The sequence below is a fragment of the Python bivittatus genome, unplaced genomic scaffold (assembly GCF_059951505.1).
Source record: "Python bivittatus isolate LINGU-HERP-01145 unplaced genomic scaffold, Pbiv_v1 ctg000670_np1212, whole genome shotgun sequence".
In the NCBI taxonomy this organism is placed as follows: domain Eukaryota; kingdom Metazoa; phylum Chordata; class Lepidosauria; order Squamata; family Pythonidae; genus Python; species Python bivittatus.
The window spans coordinates 2,356,419-2,378,701 of NW_028277094.1; the positions used below are offsets into that span (position 1 = coordinate 2,356,419).

General features: G+C 42.3%; 1 protein-coding gene across 2 annotated transcripts; it reads left to right on the plus strand.

The window, feature by feature from the left end:
- Positions 1-1,864: 1,864 nt before the first annotated feature.
- LOC103058827 (protein eva-1 homolog C-like) lies at positions 1,865-15,552 on the plus strand. Of its 2 annotated transcripts, XM_007422649.3 has the most exons (8): positions 1,867-2,076; positions 3,172-3,371; positions 6,287-6,410; positions 7,169-7,321; positions 8,894-9,037; positions 9,361-9,435; positions 10,165-10,257; positions 12,540-15,549. In XM_007422649.3, the coding sequence occupies exons 1-8, from the start codon at positions 1,977-1,979 to the stop codon at positions 12,920-12,922; spliced, it is 1,272 nt and encodes a 423-aa protein (XP_007422711.1). In that variant the 5' UTR covers positions 1,867-1,976; the 3' UTR covers positions 12,923-15,549. The 2 variants fall into 2 exon arrangements, with proteins under 2 accessions (XP_025018740.1, XP_007422711.1); XM_025162972.2 differs by lacking the exon at positions 10,165-10,257 and having other exon boundaries at positions 1,865-2,076; positions 12,540-15,552.
- Positions 15,553-22,283: the final 6,731 nt, after the last annotated feature.

Below are 22,283 nucleotides of genomic sequence, written 5' to 3' on the forward strand. Positions count from 1 at the left end.
TAGAAATGATCTAATTAATGTGATAAATGCTGTTGCTTAAAAGAGGGTAAAGAATAAACAGTTAATTAAAATAACAGTTGCAGGAAGAAATTGGGTTTCAGCTAAATGAGCTTTTACTACTAAGCAAGAAAGAAATAGGATTTTGCTGGGAGTGATGAGCATTTCTGGAGTTTTAATGGAAAGAGCATTGCTAATTTAAGTGCTGCATGGGGGAGGCGATGCTTCAAGAACTCGGAATAGTTTTAATATAGAAGCAATGGAAAATACACATCTGGACCCAGCTGGACATCTTCATCCTCAGAAAAGGACCAGGCTGACAATGCATTTTGGGTACCTGTTATGGCTATCCTGGAGCAAGAGGCATTATGCACAGTTATACCTGTCTTTGTCACTGTGAGGCTGGACAACTGCAACTTGCTCTACACGGAGCTGCCCTTGAAGGTCATCTGGAAGTTTCAACTGGGGCAGCATATAGTGGCCAAGTAATTATGGTTCACTAATATAGCATTTCTACTATGGGAGCTGCACTGAGTGCCCGTTGGCTTCTGGGTGCCATTAAAGTTGCTGCTTGTCCCTGTAAAACAGGGGTTCCCAACTTGGGGTGCTCACACCTTCCGGGGGTGTGAGATGGAATTTCAGGCAGCGTGACAATTTTATGCACTGAGTTAAAAGCTTATTTTTTAGAATTCAGTTTGTTCACCCGCATTAGAAATTAGACTTCTTCATCTTCAAATGTGATATTCCTTTTGTAGGGGGGGTGAACTTTAATCAAACATTTCCTAGGGGTGTGGGGCATAGAAAAGGTTGGGAACCGCTTCATGTTCCAGGACTGGGCTATCTTTGAGAATCTGCGTGTCTGATAAGAATGGGGAGAGGAGTCTTGTTAAGGGTCTCCTCACTAAGAGAACACAATCTAAGGAGACCTCCTGGATGCGCTTTCTCAGTGATGGTCTCTCTTCAATGGAACAACTTTCCTCTGGATATCTCAACTGTCTCTTCTCAGCTGGGCCTCCAAAGAGCTGGAAAGACAGCTGTTCAGGAAAGTGTGGATCAATCCACCACAGCTGGGTGGCACTGTCAGCGGATATGATCAATATAATTGTTGTGTTTTGTTGTTTTTAACCCATGTTACCGCTGATATGCTACTCAAAACCTTTGAGAATGGAATGGCTTGGAGGCTATAGAAAATACTTGCATACATATTAAATTAAATTAAAATAAAATAAAAGTGCATTTGCTATTTCATATGCTGAGAAACCCAGCACCAGCCTGAAAGGCCAGATGCAGTCCCCATCACTTCCAACTCCAAAGAGTTGGACCTGTTCCCGGTCCTTGAGAATGAGATGGCAACCGATGAGGATCCAGAAGCTAGCCAGGCAAAGAAGGGGAGAAGCGCCATTTTTCAGACTTCATGTCCAACCTCAATTTTTGTGTGCCATTAAAAAGAAGGGTAAGTGGGGGGGGGGGGAGAGAGAGAATTAGAGAGAAGATGGTTTTGCCTAGTATACTAAACTAGGCTGGAAAAGGATTGGATACTAGGTGGTTCGTTGTGTTGTAGGAGATCCAGGCAATGCCTTAGCAGGCCAAGCCATCACATTAAACCATAGTATGATTTATTTCTTTGGGCAATGCATGGTATGTGAACATAGGAATTGTGGTTTGTTAACTTGAACTCAGTCAGAAAGAAAAAGTGTATACCTCCATGGAACGCCGAGCATTATTTTGATTTTTAATCTGGGGCATGAGGATATCTAAAGCCAGCAGAGGTTTACTGGATCTCTTTTAGTTAGCTAGCCACACACAGCCATGCACACACACACACACACACACACACACACACACTGCTAGCCACGTAGAGAACCAGCTCATTGTTAATGGACAATAGGAGTGTTTACGTTCCAGCAGCAGAAGGAGATGAGAGATGCCAACAAATTGCTCTGGAGTCTGGGCTACACCAAGGCTGACTATACAATGCAATGCCTGGATCTTGGCTGATGGGGTGGCTTTGGCTTGTGGGAACAGTGGTGAGCTTGTCCTGTTTCCCAGCGTTACTGGAGGCAGCTCCTGAGTTTTCAGGTAAGCTGGTGCGATGAGCTAAGACCGGGACGAAGGAGGGTCCTGCTTTAGCGCTGGCAGTCTCTATCTTCTGACTGGCAGTGGCTGAGGATGAGAGATGACAAGCTCTAACTCCAGTCCTTAAACTTCTCTTATTCCTGCAGGGAAAACTGAGGAGATCAAAAGAAAGCAAGGTCATTCTGAGAGGGGACGACAAATAAAGGACTGGGTGTGCATTTGGGGGTGTCAACTCCAAACTTTAAAATAAGCAAGGGAAAAATTTGGTTGTCCCTTGACTTGAACTCACACGACCCTAATAGAAATATTTCTTTCCTATTTTAGAATTGCTTGCCAACAATGTTTGCATTGCTTCTATGTGTTGATCTGTCTCTGCATTATATTGTCAGATCTAGGGTTGCTCACTATAAATTGGAAACAGTATTTGTAGGACTCAAACCATGCCCACAACTAAGGCTGTGTTACTAAATCGGTAGAAACAGCAGCAGCTTAAAAAATGACCTTCCTGCAGTGAAAAATGCAAAGCTGTGCTAGGGTCTGTCAAGTAGTGACATCTTCACTGCAAATATTCAGTGCTGTCCAATTCTTTTTTTACTTGGTGACTTTAAGCCAAAGCCCACAATATTTAATAGTAAAATTGTGCTGGAATAGTCTTGATGAAATCCCACCTGATGCTGGTAGTTTCTGTAGAACATCATGAAAATTCACATTGGCCTGTATGATCGAAGCCTTCAGAACTTACCATATTGTAGAACAGGGAATAATGGGAATGTCAGTGAGTGTTTTTGGCTAGAAAAGCTGTCTCAGCTTTCCTAAATATCAGTCCTCCTGATGGTTTGGGACTTGAGTTCTAGACTCTACAGTCCTAGCTACCCTTATGTCCAGTGTTTCTCAACCTTGGCAACTTTAAGATGTGTGGACTTCAACTCCCAGAGGACTTCAACTCCCAGAAACTCCCCTTGCTGGCTGGGGAATTCTGGAAGTTGAAGTCCACACATCTTAAAGTTGCCAAGGTTGAGAAACACTGCTTATGTCTAATGTCAAGCGCAAGTAAGATTTTCAAGGTTTGTGATGTCGATTCCCTTCCTCTTTCACAAGGTTATTTGCGGAAGATTCTGAAGAATCACACAATCCATGCCTGTGATGGGGAACAGCTAACAATCCTTTGTCCCCACAAGACCTCCATTAGCATACTTTCTGCTTTTTATGGGCGCAGGGTACCCAGTCCAAACCTCTGTCCAGCCTCAGGAGACCTCTTCTTGGAAAGCATTGATTGTTCATCTGCCACAACCCATCAGGTAAGAGGCTCCCCCATGCAGAAGAATATTTTCTGTACTACATACCTAAGCGTTGGTACTGTTTTGGTCTTTCCTTTTTTTAAAAAAAGCCACAGCCTTTTCACAATTTTACTGATGATTTAATCTTGTAAGTCAAGAAGGAAAAATCAGGGAATCTGCTGCCAACCAGCTTGCACCATGGAAATTTGGTGGTAGAACATTTCGCAAATGTTCCTCGGCCAAATTTCCACCTTGCCATCTCTGAAGGTACTATGATGTTGTCCTGGCACCTTCTCTGATGGCCTAGCCACACATATACATGAAATTGTTCTCCCCTCCTATATGATCTATGCTATAAGATCCTTAATGTATAGTTTGGAAATTACAGTAGTGAAAATGAAAGTCAATGCAGAACAGACATGACCAGAATGACGGGTATTTTCTGAATCCAAAGCCAGACTTCCCCCATCCTGGAGCCCTTTCCAATACCCATCATTCCTGGATGCACTGGGCATGGATGATGGGGGCTGAAGTCCAATATATTGGAGAGCAGCAAGTTAGGGAATGCCTCCCTAATGGGGTTGACTTGTTAATTATGGTTCGTCTAAACTAATCAACTTCCTACCCTATCTTTAAACTCTTTTTTCCTTTTAAGCGTGGAATCATTAAGCAAATAAACCAATCAACAGAATTGAAGGGAGCATCAGAAAAACACTGCTGCTCTTGAGAGTCTTCCATGCCGCCGGACCCTCAGCATGTGTGAGGGCAAAGGAAGAGCAACAGAGAATGAGGAAGGGCTGTTCTGCCATAAGCATTTGCAACATGGGGCACCTCAGGGAGAATGCAACCCTGCCAGCCTCAGCTGGAAACCCCATTTGGGCTACCTATCTCTCAGTGCAACAGCTAGGGTGTTGTCAGGCAGCGCATCCCCTGATTTGACTGTTGAGTTGTGTGAACCAAGGAGAGAGAGCAAATTCCCAGCTAGGAGGTTTTGGGGAAGGATATCTTGCCATCTAGTGGCTAGCAAAGCGATGCATTTGGGAACTGGGATTTCTCCTGCAGGTAGTTTGAAAGTTCCCGGAAGGAATGTGCTGGAAAAGTATTTTCCTGTCTTTTCCACAAAGAGCAGAACTAGACTTTTTATTTTTTATGAAGAAGAAGAAGAAGAAGAAGAAGAAGAAGAAGAAGAAGAAGAAGAAGAAGAAGAAGAAGAAGAAGAAGAAGAAGAAGAAGAAGAAGAAGACACATAGAAAGTGCTTTAACAACAAAGTGAACTTCAAGAAAAAAATGTTAATATGTCATTATAACAGTAAACAATTACAATTCTATATATACATATCGAATGCAAATATTATTTAAGTACATATATATTTCTAACACATTTATATGACTATCATTTTTTTTTTTTACCTACTCTATTTGGTATAAATGAATCCCATTTTCCATTATATTTGCCCATACCAAGTCTATAGGCAATTTGCTTGTAAGTAGCAAGTGCAATCAGGTCTTCAATCCATTGAGTAAATGGGGCCATACATTTATCTTTCCAGTGCTGCAATATTGGTCTTTTGGCCATAGGAAGGGCATGGAGAATCCATTTACGTTGTCTAGTTGTCAAGTTCCTTGACCTAGGTATATAGTTCAAAAGAATATTATCCTCTGAAAATTTTAGCTTGTGTCTCAAAGAGCCAAATTAGACTTAGGGCACACCCAGACAGCCGGTTTAATGTGCTTTCCCCACAGTCTATGAAATGGCACAAATGTTTGCTGGTGTAATTTGCTCTGGATATGTAGCTGCTAATGAGGCCAACAAATGATATTATCCTAAGCAATTAAACCACTGATGGCTATCCCTGCTGGGGGGGAAACATCCACTAACTGATCCCTCTACGACAGGCTGGAGGAGCAGGTGAGTTTGGGCAGATGTCAGAACCTTCAAATGTAAGTCCTGCATGAGCAACCTGCTTGCCAGACCTTCGTAGCAACAAATGTCCCCCAAGGTAGACCACATGGTAAGTGTTGCGGTGCTCCACAAAACACCCTTCATGCCTTGGTGTTTGTTCCTGCAAGAGTCTGAAGGGCACATCACTTTAGATCTTTGGTTTTCGAGTTTCTCCAGAAACTTTGGAACTACTTTTCCTCTCTTGGGGTCATGTCAATCCAGCAGCACAAGCCCAGATGGCTGGGAAGTGAAGTTAGCAGCAACTGGAGAGAAGGGGGCATACACAGAGCCACCAAAAGCAGCCAATAGGAGTTAGGCACACCCCAGCCCTTGTCACAACTTTGCCTCAGCTGCTGCCGAAGTGACGCAAAGCATGCATGGCACCAAGGTTATGGCAGGAGAAGATGGAAAACATTATTTCTGCACCAGACCAGAAAAATGCAAAGCTAGCTGGGCTTGGCTATGGACAATGAGATGGAGGCATCAATTGGAGAATGTTTTGATGTACCTTTAGGATATCTTTGCATTTAACTCGTGGAGTTCTTTTTTTTTTTTTTTTAATGCAATTAGCAGCTGTGGGGAAGATTGATCAGAGCAACTAATCATTCAGCTGTTTCCTGCTTGCTTTGGTCTTGTACATAAAAGTCTCATCTGAAGCGGTTACTTGATCTGCAGGGAAATTGGAGACTTTCAGTCCCTCGTTGCATTGTATTTGCAAGTGATCTTTCTCTACTTTGCTTAAAACTGACTAGGAATTTCAAGACCCAGGCTGGGAAGAAACAAAGTGGAGACATGAAGCCCGCTTTTTCTATCCTGGCCTTCACCAGAATTTCCATCCAGTTGGCCATAAGTTAACTGGGAAAGATGAAGCTTATAGTCATAAAATTCTAGAGAATGCTGGGCTGGGGAAAACTGGTTTATGCACTTCTGGGGACTAGTTAGGGTCTTTCTAAATAAGACTGGGCTACACTTACTGCTTGTCTTTTTCCACCAGAAAATGATGGATGAGTGTCAAGACCATCGATGGTGCCATTTCCTTGTCCACAGCCGGGTGTTTGGGCCTGATCCATGCCCAGAGACACACAAATACTTGGTGGTTTCCTACAAATGCAGACCTGGTGAGTGAATTCAGCAAGGCATTAATGCAGAAAAGGACCAGACTTGTAGAATCAACCCTATGGTCTTCTGGAGAGCTGAAGGAGGCCATCCAGAGCTGCTATAACATCATTGGTGGAGGCCTGGCTGAAAATTTCAGTCTACCTGGAGGGCTTTGGGGATGGGGGCAGTGAAAGCTGGTGATGGGGATAAGAGACTTCCCAGAGGAAAGCTGAATAATTGTATCTACTTTAGGATTCCTCAGAGATTCTTCAACAGTCCATTTGTTCACATAACAAGAAGTGGCCTGCCCATGTTTGCATATCACTAGGTTTATCTGATCACCTCTTGAATTTCAGCTGAAAGCATGACACCTGAAATTAGCAGAGGTGATTTTGAAGCCATGATTGAAGCTTTATCTGGAGGCACCTATAGATGAAAACAAAACCAGTTGACTAAAATCTTTGAGACTAAATCATACTAAGCTGTAGTTTGACTAACTGTGGTTATTGAATTACTGAACAAACCACAGTTGTCTGGGTCTGTGCAATACATTACCCAGCATTTACAACCATTAATGGCTAGGCTAAGCCCAAAAGAATTCATTTTCAGGTTTAGCATGTTGTTGAACTCATTCTGAGAGTCAGACTTATACTGATAGTCCCTTATCTCAAGTATGGCCTTAATCAAAGGAAGAGAGATTTTAAAACATGATGTTTTAAAATATTATGGGGGAGGGAGAGGGCAGGGACTATGAGGAATGACTGTGTTTCTTTCCCAGCCAATTATCGTCTCAAGACTGTGTGTGAAAATGACAAGATGAGACTACAGTGTCGGAGCAACTCGGTTCTAGCTATTTATTCTTCAATCTATGGACGACCTTTGCGAGGGAAGTTGGAATGTAGTTCTATGAATGGGACAGGACCTGAAATAGGTACATGGAAAGTTAGCATCTGCTAAGACAATCCTAAGCATTTCTGCACTTTATGAGGTTAGGGGCATGTCATCAGGGTTTAGCACCAGTTTGAAGGGAGCGCCGGACCTCTGTATTTCCATCATGGCAGCTGGTTGGAGAAGTTTCCCCCTTGCAGCTAACCCTCCCTCCCCCACAACCTCACAGGTCCTGAAAGGGGCATGCCAATTTGTTGGTTTTGTAGTTGCCTCTAAGCAGCCCAGCCCAAGCAAACAAAGGTGAAATTGATCCGAGTTCTGTCAGTTTGTTGCAGGGTGGTGTGTTCAACCCTTGGGGCTGAAGTGGAGATGAGGTGACCTTTGTTGTTGCAGACCCAGTTGCAATGGGTTTCAGCCTACTGAAACGCTGAGGTGGCCTTCAAACTGCTTCTGAAGTTTGGAGAGGGAAAGTGGTGGTGTAGAACTGTTGCATGGGAAAGAGATCCAGTTCTAGTGTCACCTCCTTCAGACACCCAACCCTGGTTCATCTTCCCTTTTGGATAACTCATGGATGAAGCTAGTTCTGAGCTGGGGCTCCATTACTAGGCACGAGTCAGCAATTGGTATAGCTGGGCAACTGCCAAGAGGCACACTCCAGCAAGGGCTGATGCCAACCTCTAATGTCCTTGACCTGCAGCTCCTTTTGTTGCCTGTTGTTGCCTGCTCGACTCTGGCCCTTTGCCCCACTACTCAGTTATAGTACTGTCTATCCCTCCAGCAGAAACCAATACTGGCATGAAATTTGCTCTCCACATGGCCAACCCCTATTCTCCCTTCATTGCATATTTTAGTTGAAAGCTGGAAAAGAGAGATGTGAAGCTCAAAAACAGTACACTTCATGATGACACTGTTGTGAGAGTAAAATTTAAAGCATTTGGACACTGTCCAGGAATGCTTTCTAGAGCAGGTCCCCCCCCCCCCCCGACAGCTGGGTTCTGCAGTGTTCCCAGAGAGATTAAGGACAAAAAAGAGAAAAATGCATCCAGGGGGATCCATGGTTAGAAAGGGTGGATTTGTTCTCCTGCAAAAAACCCCCACATCTCCCATTTTGTGGGTTCTGTTTTATTTTTTAAAACTAACAGTTTCCATGGCCTAAAAAGCTTGAAAGCCCCTTCTCTGGGGCACCAAGGATAGTGAACTGGTTCTCTCCGGATATTTGAAACTCCAGATCCCATAAGCCTTGTGACCATTGGCCATGGGGACTGGATCTCCTGAGCATCGTGGTCTAAAATATCTGGACCATCTCTTGATGAACAGCTTTCTTTGCTTATCTGAGCAGGATGGAACAGATTCACCCATGCAATGCTGGCATTTTACAAATGACGAATTTAAGCCATTTCCAGCCTTACACCAGGCTGACCTCTAACTCTTGTCTGGGGAATAGGGTGATTCAGCTCTAACAAAACTGGTGGTCACCCATTTGAGAAAGGCTGTGGTAGGCAGTCAATCTTTGGGGGCTGTTTGGAAAGTTCACAACTGAGCCAACATCCAGAATCTGCCAGTCCTCCAATCCCCCCCAGGACTGACTGTGTTGTGTTATGTGTGTGATTTGTAGAATGCATAGCTCCTGATGCCTTGAGAAGAGTGTCCCAGAGGTGCCACAGGAAGGAGAATTGCACCATTGCTGCTAACAAGGCTACATTTGGAGACCCTTGCTTCCCTGGGGTGAAGAAACAATTGAGAGTGTCTTATACCTGCGGTAAGCAGAATAACAAAATAACCCGAAGACATCTGCATTTGAGGTGGGAAGGACAAGGAACAGACAAACTAGGTGATCAACAGTCCAGTTCTCCATTCCAAATTAGACAGGTTTGGGGCTTTGGGATATATACATATTTGGCATATATATATATATATATATATATACATACATACATACATACATACATACACACACACACACACATACATACATACACACACACACATACACACACACACACACGCCAAATACACACACACACACACGCCAAATACACACACACACACACACACAGTGGCTTTCCTGTTTTTTTTTTCCAGTGCCAAGGAAGTTGCTAGAAGAGGCGACCCGTGACTCTCGGGAAGATCCCTTCTCAATCTCGGATTACACACACGGTAAATATTCTGCCTTTATTTTAATCCACAAGGAAGAAAAGAAAGAAAAAGAAAGAGACAGCCAAAAATAGAAAGAAAGAAAGAAAGAAAGAAAGAAAGAAAGAAAGAAAGAAAGAAAGAAAGAAAGAAAGAAGGAAGGAAGGAAGGAAGGAAGGAAGGAAGGAAGGAAGGAAGGAAGGAAGGAAGGAAGGAAGGAAGGAAGGAAGGAAGGAAGGAAGGAAGGAAAGAGAGAGAGAGAGAGAGAAAGAGCTTCTGATTTTCTTTTTTAAGAAGTTATAAGTATAAATTTACCTCTTACTCTAGGGTTATAACATAACTTTCATTTTTTCTACAATCTATGTTTTTCTAATCATCAAAACCATATATCGTAAATTCATTTTTTTCTGTTTCATGCAAAAAGTCTATAAGGGATTTCCAGTCAGCAGTAAACTTTAATAATGTCTTTTCTCTGATCAACAATGTCAGTTTGGCCATCCTCTGAGTCATCAGTCATTTCTCCTCCCTCTGCAGCCCTCGACCGCAGAAACTAGGGCCCCAGAGAAAGGCATCGCTTTTGATTGCCAAAATGTCAGCCATCCCCACATGGGAGGTGTGGCCTTCAAAAGACGCACGAGCCAGTGAGTTTGTGCTTCTCCAGCTTAAACTGACGTGGCCCGAGAAAAGGAACGTTCTTCTCTTGCTTCTGGAAGTGTCATCAGTAAGACCATCCTATCCCCTTATTTGCTACAGGTGGCTGGTACACCGGGCCCAGGCTGTCCAGGCGGCTACGAGAAAACCTGATGATATTTACTAGCTCTCTGGAAACATTAGCCCATATCTGGGGTACGTGTGATCATCCTTGCCCCTACAGGAGTGGATGGTGTGGCAGGAGGTTGGAAAAGACAACTGTGCTTAGGACGGAAGTGATTGTAATATGGCAAAGAACAAATAATTTCCCCAGTATTTTATGATGAAGCCCCCTGTGGGATGGAGGGTAGAGCTGTATAAATCTTCCCATTTCCATTTCTTCTTGCTTCTGATTTTTTACCCATCATGTTACAATTTTTTCTCCCTGTCAAACTTGGTTTCAAAGTTTGCACTAAGATCTATATTTGGTTTTCTGCCAGTTTCCTCTGAACATACATCTTTTTTCATTTTCAAATGTGTCTAATGCACAGTGTGGCAAATTGTTTCTGCCATTCATTCATTCATTCATTCATTCATTCATTCATTCATTCATTCATTCATTCATTAGATTTATATCCCACTTTCCATACAGGAGGTCAAGGTGATGTATATAGTGCTTCCTCCTCCTATTTTGCCCCAAAACATTAAAGGCATTTTGTACATCAGCCTTGTTTGTTCAGACTTTGCCCTGATATGTTCGTGTTGTTGTGTTTTAGAAAAAGAAAGGGTTGCATTGCAAAATTTGTAGAAGTGAAAATTTCAAAAGGATAACAGTTTGGTTGGTGTAAATTTGACACCTGGTGACTTCATGGACAAATCCAGGTTGTTTCCTCAGGAATAATATGGAACTGGTTTACCCCAAACTACCCCTGGAACAACAACAATAAACTTGTGTGCTGCCCAACTCTCGACAACTCTGGGCAGCTCACAACAATTTTTGTTGATTTCTCAATCTAGTCTATTGGTTTGAAAAATCCAAATCAGATACATTTGTGTTCAAGGCAAAAATCCTTGATAAAACACAAGCTGCTTAGCGGCTTTGGAGGGAGGTCTAGAACCCAGGGTTTTTCAAACTGTGTTCCATAGAACTCTGGGGTTCCATGAGAATTTGATGGGGTTCTGCAACAGACTAGATGCAAAAATAAAAAAGTTCACTCGAATACAATTTTCTATCCCTAGAAATTTACCTTTTGCTCCAGGATTCTGGGATTATTATTTTTTTTTAATTTCATTTTTAACTAACAGGTTCCTTGCAGCCTGAAAAAGTTTGAAAACTCCTGACCTAGACGAAGAATATTGTGGAGGAGAAATAAAGATATATTTCTCCATCTGATAAGGAAGAGAGTTTATAAAATATTTTAAATATGAATGGTGTACTAAAGAATCTCATGTTTTGCTGCTTTGGGTCCAAATGGTGGGTGTATCTTTTTTGGTTCAGGGCCTGCAAAAAAGGGAGGCTCTTAAGCTAAGCTAAACTGAAGGTTCCTCCCTCTTTTTTGAAAGTTTTAGTACAAAGCTGAGAATGCCAGGTGTGTGGAAGGTAGTTGCTCAGATGCTGGGAACAGTTTCTGTGAATGCAGCAAGAAATATAGTTGAGATGATCTTTTGGCAAGAAGGAGTTGAAAATTAGAGTTGTGCTCTCTCTGCTGCTGAAAGCAAAACCAAATTAAATTTTGTGTGATGGTGAAAATTCAACTGTTAAGCTGGGATCAATGTTTTGGGTCCGTTTGCAGCAGGAAGCTCAAAGGCAAAGGATAAGATGATCCCTAATATTCTTCAGGTGACAAGACTCCTAGATGAATTTTACACATGACATTTAGTGTCAGGACAACTTTCTTCATCCCATCTGAGATCAGGGAGCTAGCTGAGGGGTCTCAAGGAAAATAATCTCATCTCCAGTATCTGTGAGCTCTGGTCGTTGTCTCACCCTTCCCAATGGTAGGGCCAGGCATGATTTTCATACTACATTTTCATAATCCTTCAGTCCCCTACTGGGACTCCTCCATCTCTCTCCAACCACTGAGAATTTAGAGCAAGTTTATATACAGCCTCGAGACGAGAAAGTTATTTAACTTTTTGTCTTCAGGATTTATGGATTGAAGGTTTGTGTAAGGTTGTGGTTCATATCACATCCAAAGCCACGCTATGTTGGGTGAACATTAGTGGAGAATAAACAGGCTAATTATACTTAATTTTCATTAAATGTAAGAGAAATTAAATTTAAAAAAAAAAATTTTCTCCTGGCCTCACCAGTTACTTTTTGGACTGCAGGCCATGGCAGGCCACTCTAAAGCCAAGTACAGCCCTCTGCCTGGACAAACACTGCACATTCCTGACAATTGTGATTGATTCAATAAACCAGGGTTGAACAGGCTATGGCTTGTTGTGGTTTGTGAATTCAGACTAAATGTATTGAGCATCATCTTCTCTCTTCACAGGTGTTCCTGAGAAGGCGGGCTTTTATTTCCTATGTGGGGTATCTGGAGGGCTGGTGTTTCTCCTCCTCTTCTTTGTCCCCAAAACAACCTTCTTACATGACCTCAAAGAGGTCTTCAAAAAGGCAGACTTGACTGACACCTTACAGCTGGAGACAACCAAGTTGCGAGATGACCAGGATGAAGAAAATCGGGAGGACAGCTCATCTGAGACCTCTTTCTGCCATCTTACCCGCAATTACCGGAACACCAACATCTTTGGACCAGAACTGACCGCAGCTTTGGAGGGGGCAATTGATCAAAGAGGCCACGAAGGAGATGAGATTTGGATCCCCAAGGAATCCAGCCCATATGCCATCCACAAAATTAAGTCAGCCACCAAATGAGAAGAACCAACATTGGAAGCTGGGCAGAAAGCTGCAGTGGGTCAATATGTGAACTTCAGGGTTCATGAGGATGGAGGATAGTTTGTTACACCACCCATCCTGAAAGGCTTGCCAGGGGAGGGAGGATACAGCAGGGATGGGGTACCTGCTGTATCCCGTAGGCATCCTGCAGACCCAGGGGCTCCTTTGGCCATGATTACTGAAAACTGATGGCACCATTTCTTGCCATTTTGAGATGGGAATCAGATGGGCATATTACAGTGAGAAACTGAAGACCTCAGGCCCTTGGCGAGCCATGTGAATGATGAGGCTCCAATTACTTTGGGACTATTTCTTCCTTTGCCCCTCAAAATTAAATGCACCCCATGTTCATCCTTGGGGTAGATTGTTAATAATGTAACATTAAGAGATTCAAGTAAAGGTAGTTTTCTATCTGGAAGTTATTAGGTTGCTGAGTGGGAAACTCTGTGAATTAACTCCTTCCAAATGAGGTCAACCAGGTAGGGAAACCTTGACTTCCAGATGTAGTGTCTTTAAATCTTGAAATTATGCTGATGAAAAAAACCCTGGAAGTTGACTGCCACTCATCAGGAGTTACCAAGGTTGGGGGAAGTCTAGAGTGGTTCTTACAGATTCTCTCGCTTATTTTGCTGAGGGAGCCCCGGATGTCTGCCTCAAAACCTTACTCTGATAGCCCCAGGGATGGGTGATTTGAACACACCTTTTAGGCATTCAGAGGCCCGTAGTTCTTGTATTCTGTATATGGCACTAATGCTGTTTGTGTGTATTACATTTCTTGCATTCATAACCTGACCTAAAACCATAATGTGAGGATTCACATAAAAATAACACATGAATTGATGTTTAAGCTGTGTGCTTTCACAACTAGAAGGGTTTTTAGAGGCATTGTTGTTTGTGGCACACAATTCTGAGTTCAGAACTTGGGCAAATTCACAATGGAGTCGGTTTAGTTCTGCTTACCCTGGGCATATCATAGTTTATTAAATTAACCAGCTAATTGTGGTTTATTCAATTAGACCCAGGTTAAGCAAGCCATGGATTAACACAGCAGTAGTCCTTTTTGTTACTCAGGCCAATCACTGTTACATAAAATATAATGTAAAAGTATGATTTTAGAAATCAGAAAGTGGGCCGAACGCTGCCATTTCTGAAAAATTGTTCTTCCAATTGTATTTTAAATATCATTTGCCAGCTCTGCTTATAATGCAAGCCAATTGCATCAGTTCCCATTTGACAGGGCTGAGGGTTCAAAGGACTCTATAAAGTAGACATGAAAATACAAGGTTTTACCCAAAATATGAACCTGGACCCCATGGATTTTAGTGTGCAGTGCTATTAAAATTGGTAACTTCAAATTTAGTGATGTTGTCAGTGTAACACTCAGGCAAAGACCACCTAGTGTTCTCCAAGTATCTCAGATGACTGCTCCCAGTTTCCTTTTTTTTTTTTTTTTTCCGGTCACTGACCATGGTGATGGAAGCAGGTGGAACCTGCTGTCAAAATATCTAGGACACTAAATGAACATTGCTAGGCTACTGTTCCTTTCAACATGGTCTGTGAAACATCTGAATGGGCAGCAAATGGTCCTCCAGATGGTGCTGTCTTCATCACTTTATATAGCCTATGATTTGGATTGATGGAGTTCAGTTTGAAGACATCTGGAAGGCCACGCGTGCCATGCTGATTTTAGGAAACCATCCTGATAAGAAGTAAGGAAATGCGCTAAACTCCAAAAATTGAGAGAATTCTACAAATGTATTTGCAAAGGATATAATAACATTTGCACTGTTTCTCTTCCACTTAATTTCAGTGGAGTGAAATCTATTTAATGGACCCATTGGGGAGAGGGAGAGTCCATTACTGCCAAATGTTCATTAAATTACAAAGTGTTGGTGATGATTTATGTCATCTGAATCCATTGGTGTCATTTATATAATGTCATTATGCAAATGAAAATAGCTGCAATTGATGTAAAATTCATGTAAATTAACAGGTTTTGGATGCAAGGACTCATCTGTCACTTCCGTGAAGAGATGTTCAGATGGAAATCTGCATCTGAAGTCCACTAAAAGAGGTATCTTAAATCAAGATTTCACTGTGCGTTTTTTTTCACCACCTGTTTTTGCTCCTTATGACTGTTAGTGGTTTACTTGAACAGCTGGTCCTAGGTCTCTTCCCTTGTATAGTTAATATGTGGAGAATGCACATGTGATTTCTGTGTATATGTGGCTTTTCAAATGGAGGGGCATCATATGTATGCAACTGGTGGAAATGTTGGTGCCCCAAAAGAGATGTGGTAGGTGGGCACTGGCTTCACCCCCAAACTTCTGAAGGAGTCTTGTATACCCTACAAATGTCTTCGTTGTTGCCGTCCTCACCATGCCCAGAGCTCAAGAGTTCTTCATCAAATGACCAGCCAACCAATTACTGAATTGCAATTCAGCATCCAGAGTATCTCCTGGTTTCCCCTCAAACCCTTCTGTGAGGCCAAAATGGTCCTTCTGCACTGTAGCTCAGCGTTAATCACCTTACTTATACCCCACCCCACCTCACCCATCTCAAGGAGGACAACAGGAACATGGTGGCAAACCTGGGCTGCTACAAATACTACATGTGGGTGGGGGGGCCCTGCATTAATCAGGTCAAGGATAACTTCTAGCCCTCCTTCTAACCTGTCTCTTTCAGCATCCCTGACATTAAGATGCTGATGAGGTTGGGAGGAATTTAGAAACCATCAGAGGGTCACTGGTCCTCCCTTTTGAACAAATTAATCAGTGAATCTAACTTTCCCCAACTAAATGGGACTTCCAGCCTTAGAATAAAAGATGTGTACATTTGCAACCAATTGCAGGAGATTGAATCTGAATGAATCTGAATCTCAAAATACTCCATCTGCTTGAAAATCTCTGCCATGACTCCTATTTCTTCTTCTCTATGAATACAACTGACACTTGGGACTGCTTGCTACCAACCCCTCCCTCCCACTTTATGTCCAGCTGGTTCCAGGAGATTTCATCACACTTAGTCAATCTTTTAAGACATTTAGATAATGTATTTATCAAGCTTGCAAGGAGTAAAAAGTACAACATTCAGAAATATAAAAAAGTCTCTCTTATGCATTTCTGGATACTGTACAAGGGCAAGAATTAGAATTCAAAAGTAGATGTATACCCTGCATTTCAAATTTGCATCACCATGCATCAAGGAATTAAAAAAAAAAAACAGATTTCTGTCCATCTTGCAACTGGCTTATGGCAAGACCAACTAGTATAAATACAGAGCTAGCTGGATTTTAATATAGGTAGGAGACTTAGGTGACCTTGGCTGTACATAAGCTCCTCAAGGAAAACAAGATGTTTAAATCCACCTAGGTGTACAAGGAATGAAAATGAATTTCTAAGGGTTAAGAGAAGGTGTAGGGAAACTTAACATACCTAAAAAGTATTAGAGAAGCAAAGCACTGGCATCTTCTAGCGAAAGGAAAGATTTTGGTTCTTTTACAAACAGGTTGTTAATGTCAATATTGCATTATCTAGGGCAGTGTTTCTCAACCTTGGCAACTTGAAGATGTGTGGACCTACTCCCAGAATTCCCCAGCCAACTGGCTGGGGAATTCTGGGAGTTGAAATCCACACAACTTCAAGTTGCCAAGGTTGAGAAACCCTGGTCTAAGGGCAACCCTAACCATGTAGACTTGCGAATCCAGTGGAGTTCAGTAGGATCAGATCTTTAATAAACCTGGTTAGAGTGGTTCAAAAATGACTTCTGGAGGACAAACAAGAGGTTCTGAAGCAGTTCTCTACATGGAAACCAAAGTGCAAAGTCTCATGCTAGCATGAATTTGCCAGCTGAAACACAACCATAATCAAATTCAGGTTACACAATGATGAACTTCTTCATTTCCCTGTCTTTTTTTCCTGAGCAGTCCTATGCAACAATGTACAAGGTTTAATGACATTTCATCGTTTTCTTTTCTTCTTGGTCACATACCCATACAATAGTTTCTCTCTGATACCTCCTGAGAAAAAGCCAGGAATATCTTTCAATTCACCTTGGATCATTTGACAAAAGGCAGATTATGTCTCCTTGACATTCAGGGGCACATGAATGTGCCTGGCCAAAATATATTTGTAGGATTCATCAACACAATCCATTAAAGTGCTTCTTTAAAGTCTGTGGTGGGAAATCACAATCCATGGTTTAAGAACATCCTCTCCTTCTTACGATGCAGGGGAGATATAGTTAGAAGAAAAGGATTTCAGGATTTCAAAATACCCTCAGATAGCCAAAAGTATTTTGCTTTTCAAACACTGGAAGGGAAAGAAAAGTAGGGTTTTTTTGGGGGGGGCACATTCATTTGGCTGTTGTGAGCTCTGATACATTCACACCTTGCAGCAATTACTCAAAATGCCAATCAGCTACCCAACTCATCCTCTCCTCCCTCCACACCTCCAAACTTCTGATATTATTAGTTATAGCATTTTGGGCAAGGTTTGGGTCAAGAAGGCTTTCCTTTTTTGGTTAAAAAGTCTAATGGGGAAATGGAAGAAGTAGTAGAAGCCTATGAAGGCTCACCAAAATTGGCATTTGTCTGTTGAAAGTTTGTTCATCGCTTCCTCCCCCAGCTAAGACCCCAAGAATTCATGAACAGACAGCTAAGAAGGTAGTTCACTGTATCAAATTCTAACCAATGTTCTAGGTCACAGAGACAATTCAGACCTAGTTACTGCCCAAGGATATTTTATCTGTCCTGAAGATGAAACTTCATCTAACATCTTGGAAGTCACATGGCAGTCTTGCTTGTCTACAAAAAAAGTTTCAAATTTGGCCTTGAGGTTGAAACAGAGAAAACCGACAGTGACATCTTATAAATGAAAAAGAAAATTCAAATCCCATACATGTGTACTTAGAAGGAAGTCTCCCTGTGTTTGGTGAAGCCTATTTGCAGATAAATGAGTCCAGGATGATAAGTTTAGCTCTTTAGATTCATTAGAAAGAACTGATGATATTAGGCGTTACGTTGCCAAACTGAATACTTTTGAACTAATGGGGTCTATAGTTAGGAATTTATACATTCACATTTTGCCAAGCAAATCTGAGCCATCTATCCATCTTCCTCTACCAAATTCATTTAAACACTATTGCAGCCATCCCTTTTGGTTCCTACCTAGAGCAGCAGAATAGTGATGGATCCAGCCACCGAGCCATGAATGAAGAAAAGTTGGCCATCTTCTACCCCAGGCTTCTGCTGTGCATTTGCTCTGGAAGGAATTCAGGGGATTTGGGACTGCAATCACTGGTACATCAGCAAATTCCTGAGTTTTCCTAGGGGTAGACTTTTCTGAACTACACACAGTAATTCCCCCCCAATTCACTTGCTCCTCCTTCTACCTCCTACCTGAATGAAGAGGAAGAAAAACCCTCTCCTTTGCAGTTGGTCAATTGCCCCTTCTTTCCCCTTATGAGAAAGGATAACATTAATAATTTTAATTTTCTTTTTTTCGGAAATATGCCATTTGGATTGCAGGGATCCTGGTGTATGGCAATTAGGAGTTCTTTTCTTCTCCTCCAAAATGCAAAATCCAAACATATTTCATTGGAAGGATCCTTTTGATAGAAGAAGGCTAAATCACTGAGATGAAACAGGAAAGTGTTGACAATCTCCACCCTGGCTCCTGTTTGCTCATTCCAAATTCTGTCTGTGAGTAGGTGGGATACCGAGCAACAAACAATAGACAGAAAATTCTGAGTGGGATCAATGGATCTGATTATATAAATGTTTTTCCTGAGTTACTGATTTCCCTTTTCCACAAAGCAGAGATTCTCCAAAGTAAACAAGGGGTACTACCAATAAACAAGTAAAATGAAAGTAATGTCTTCCATGTCCTTTTTTAAAGGGAGGAACACACATAGTCCTTTCCATCTTCATCATTCCATTGTCACTGTTCCTACCCCAAGCCCCCTTCACTAGTTCTCTTCTGGAGATGGCCATGTTGAGGGAGAGTAAGCAGCTTTCTCTCTCCTAGCGTTCTACAGTTGTTTGGACCACAATGTTTGATGGTAGAATCCAACCTCAACATAACTGAGGGCCCCTGGACACCTACTTAGTTGAAATAATTGGTAATGTTTGTAATCCAGTATTGGTGCTGAGTTGCTCTGTAGCAAAGAATTTAAAAAGCCAGCCATGTTGATAGGACAGATGAAAAGATGGTCTCTTCCATCAGGACCTTACTTTCCAGAATGAGTAGGTCAGTAGCAAAGGGAAAACAGAACAAAGCAAAAAGAGGGGGGGGGATGTTGAGAGAACCTGTCACGATCAGCAAAGCGCGACATTTTTATGATATATATTTTTTCTCAACTTCTGAGCCAGGACGTTAATTACAACCCTGATTGTGCAAATCCATGGCAACGGATTGAGGAATGTGTAATTAAAGCCCAACAAGCAGGGAGCCAAGTGCCTTTCTGAGCAAATTTTGGTTCATCTAAGCAGAAGGGATAGGTGATGATTCCATCCTGGATACAAAAGAGTATTAATAGAAAGACGCGTGGCTGGTTTGAAGGATGATAATGTTTGCAGAAGTATTCCACATAGGAAGGAGAGACACTTTGCAGAGGAACAGAAGGACCAGCATCTCCCTGTTGGCCTTGGCTTGAATAAAACTCATGAAGACATTTTTAGAAACATATTAACAGAAAGTAGAAGAAAAAGGAGGTACCTCAAAGAATGAAGTAGGAGATTAAGAAAAGTCAAAACTCTCGTAACGTTGTTTGGTGTTATTTGTTTGGTGGCAAAACCATTGAGAAATTTCCTCCAGGCTTTTAGAAGGATGAGGATCACCACAGCAGGTTGATGATTCAAAGCAGGCACTCCAAATTGTAGAGGAAAGTCAGGCTAGGCTGGGCTGGGCTGAACCCATAACTCAGAAGATCTGTTCTGTTAGAGTTCATACTCTAGATGACAAAATCACATCTGGCTGATCTCCCTCTACTGGGCTTTGATTCAACCTGGCATTTGTCCAGTAGGACTGTCATGGGGCTCTCCATCCCAGGTGCCATTGAACAGTGCTGACTCAAGTCCCCCCTAGAGATAACTATTATGGACAAGTATCTGGTGGAAAATTGGAGCAGACCCTGCTTCCTGAAAGCTAGGAACTCTCATTTTTCTAGGGGCGGTTACAAAGCCAATACATTTTAGCAGGCTCATGCAAAAGACGACAAAGAACGAGAGGGAGAGAGCTTGCTAAGAACCAGCTCATCTCTGGCCAAAAATAAATAAATAAAAACCACCCGCGTTTGCCAAATTCTGGTGTAATTCTAGGCCTTCGTTGTCATTTACAAGCAAAAGTGTAGCCAGCTCCTTTTAGACTGCAAGCTTAAAAATCACAGTGGGAGCAGGATGTCTGTTGCAACTGTGATACCTCCCCCCACTCCCCCCAGAAAATAGGATTTTACAGGAAAAATAATAAAACATGCATCTGCAATAATGGGCATGTCTAGCCCCTTAAACCAGTGCTTCTCAACCTTGGCAACTTGAAGACGTGTGGACTTCAACTCCCAGAATTCCCCAGCCAGCATGGCTGGCTGGGGAATTCCAGGAGTTGAAGTCCAACATCTTCAAGTTGCCAAGGTTGAGAAATACTGCCCTAAACTCTATAATGGTATTTTGCTGTTTTTTGTTTTTTTAAGAAAATGAAAGAAAGAATGATGGAGCAGCAATGTTAGCTAGCCTCAGTGGGTCTTGGCGTTCCCACATCAGTCCCTATTTTGAGACCACATGTGTGTTGTTACTCTGAACTGTGTTTCTCTCTGCTTAATCATTTGGGGGTCCCCGTACCACAGTGCTCCAGAGATCTGCCCTTCCTTCTAGCTCTCAACGCATCTCCCACCATGTGGAAGCCCAAGGAAAATCTTCAATAGAAACTTCCAAAAACAGCAGCTCAGATCTTCACAAGCCCAAATGGGAGCCCTCTGCACTGCCCAGCTCTCCAGCTGTATAACACATCCAACACCAATGTTATGGATCTAAATTGGTCCAACAGAAGGAAGAAAGAGAATCTCTGTACACTTCAAGCTGGAGGTGGTGGATTTGCACATTGCTTTCCCTTCTCAAATTATTTCTAAAATCCAGCTTTCTGACCAATCTGGCCCAAGAGAAAAATGGTAAGCCCCAATCCTTTGCTTGATAAGCTAAGTTTGATTTGAAGGGGATAAAACAGTCCCTTCTTTGCAGCTGACAGGAGTCTAGACATTGTACATATGATATATTCTATTTCAGTATGGTTTACTGCTTAAGCCCAATTAAGATGAGTACAGTTTTCCATTATGAGTTTTAGCACTTGGGGATATTCCTGAGTTTTCTGTACGGGTCTGCACGCACGTGTGTATGTGCATAAGCATCTATTCTTTTCTTAATTCATAAGGAAAATGCAACACTTCTCAGCCTTGTAATCCCATTGCCCTGTTTTTCTCATCCACCTCTCAGTCAGCTGCACTAACACAACTCCATCTCCATTCTTCCAGACCAGAAGACTAGGGCTTTGTGAAATGTTACACACCATCTTTTGAAAAGCGCATCACATCTATCCCACCTCTTTCTCTCCATCCCTTAACACAGTGTTGTCCAAACTTGGCCACTTTAAGATGAGTGGACTTCAACTCCCAGAATTCCCCAGCCAGCATGGGTGGCTGGGGAATTCTGGGAGTTGAAGTCCACTCATCTTAAAGTGGCCAGGTTTGGACAACACTGCCTTAACAGCATGACCTCATTGGGGCAAGGGACGGTTCTGCAGAGAGAGCAAGTCTATGAGGCATAGCAGAGGCTTGGAATTCTATCCCTTTGGGGAAGAATTGAGGCCCTGGCTCCCTTGTTAGGCAGATAATGCCCCCCCCCAAAAAAACCACAACCCAGACAAAAAAAATTAAGTCCTGATGCAATCCAGCAATAAATTGAATATGCTCAGGCAGGATATGTTGAATTTCATACAAGCGGGTAAGATACAGCAGGATTCATAGAAAACTAAGCTTTGAATACATATATTTCTATATACATTTCTATTAAACAAAGTCACCCTGTTTCACTCTGCATATGTGACAAGCTGCTGTTGGTTCCTCATAGCAAGATGCTAAAGGTTTTACCCTGTTTCATTAGGGGCACTTTTTGGTAACAAGGAAGTTAGAGGCTGCGTCCACAGACCATGCTTAACTGAGTTACGGGAAATAACCCATTCTTTGGGTTTGCACAATACACTGAATCATTAACTAAACTGGGTTTGCACCACACAAAGCCACATCAACCCCCCCACACACACACTTAACCAAGGTTAACACAAACCAAGCTCAG

Bases quoted from the DNA above. Each gene is read 5' to 3' on its own strand.
- LOC103058827 (XM_007422649.3), top strand. From the start codon at position 1,977: ATGCCTGGATCTTGGCTGATGGGGTGGCTTTGGCTTGTGGGAACAGTG. The intron at 9,038-9,360 runs GTAAGCAGAATA...TTTTTTTTCCAG, and splicing joins GAGAGTGTCTTATACCTGCG to TGCCAAGGAAGTTGCTAGAA. The intron at 9,436-10,164 runs GTAAATATTCTG...TATTTGCTACAG, and splicing joins AATCTCGGATTACACACACG to GTGGCTGGTACACCGGGCCC.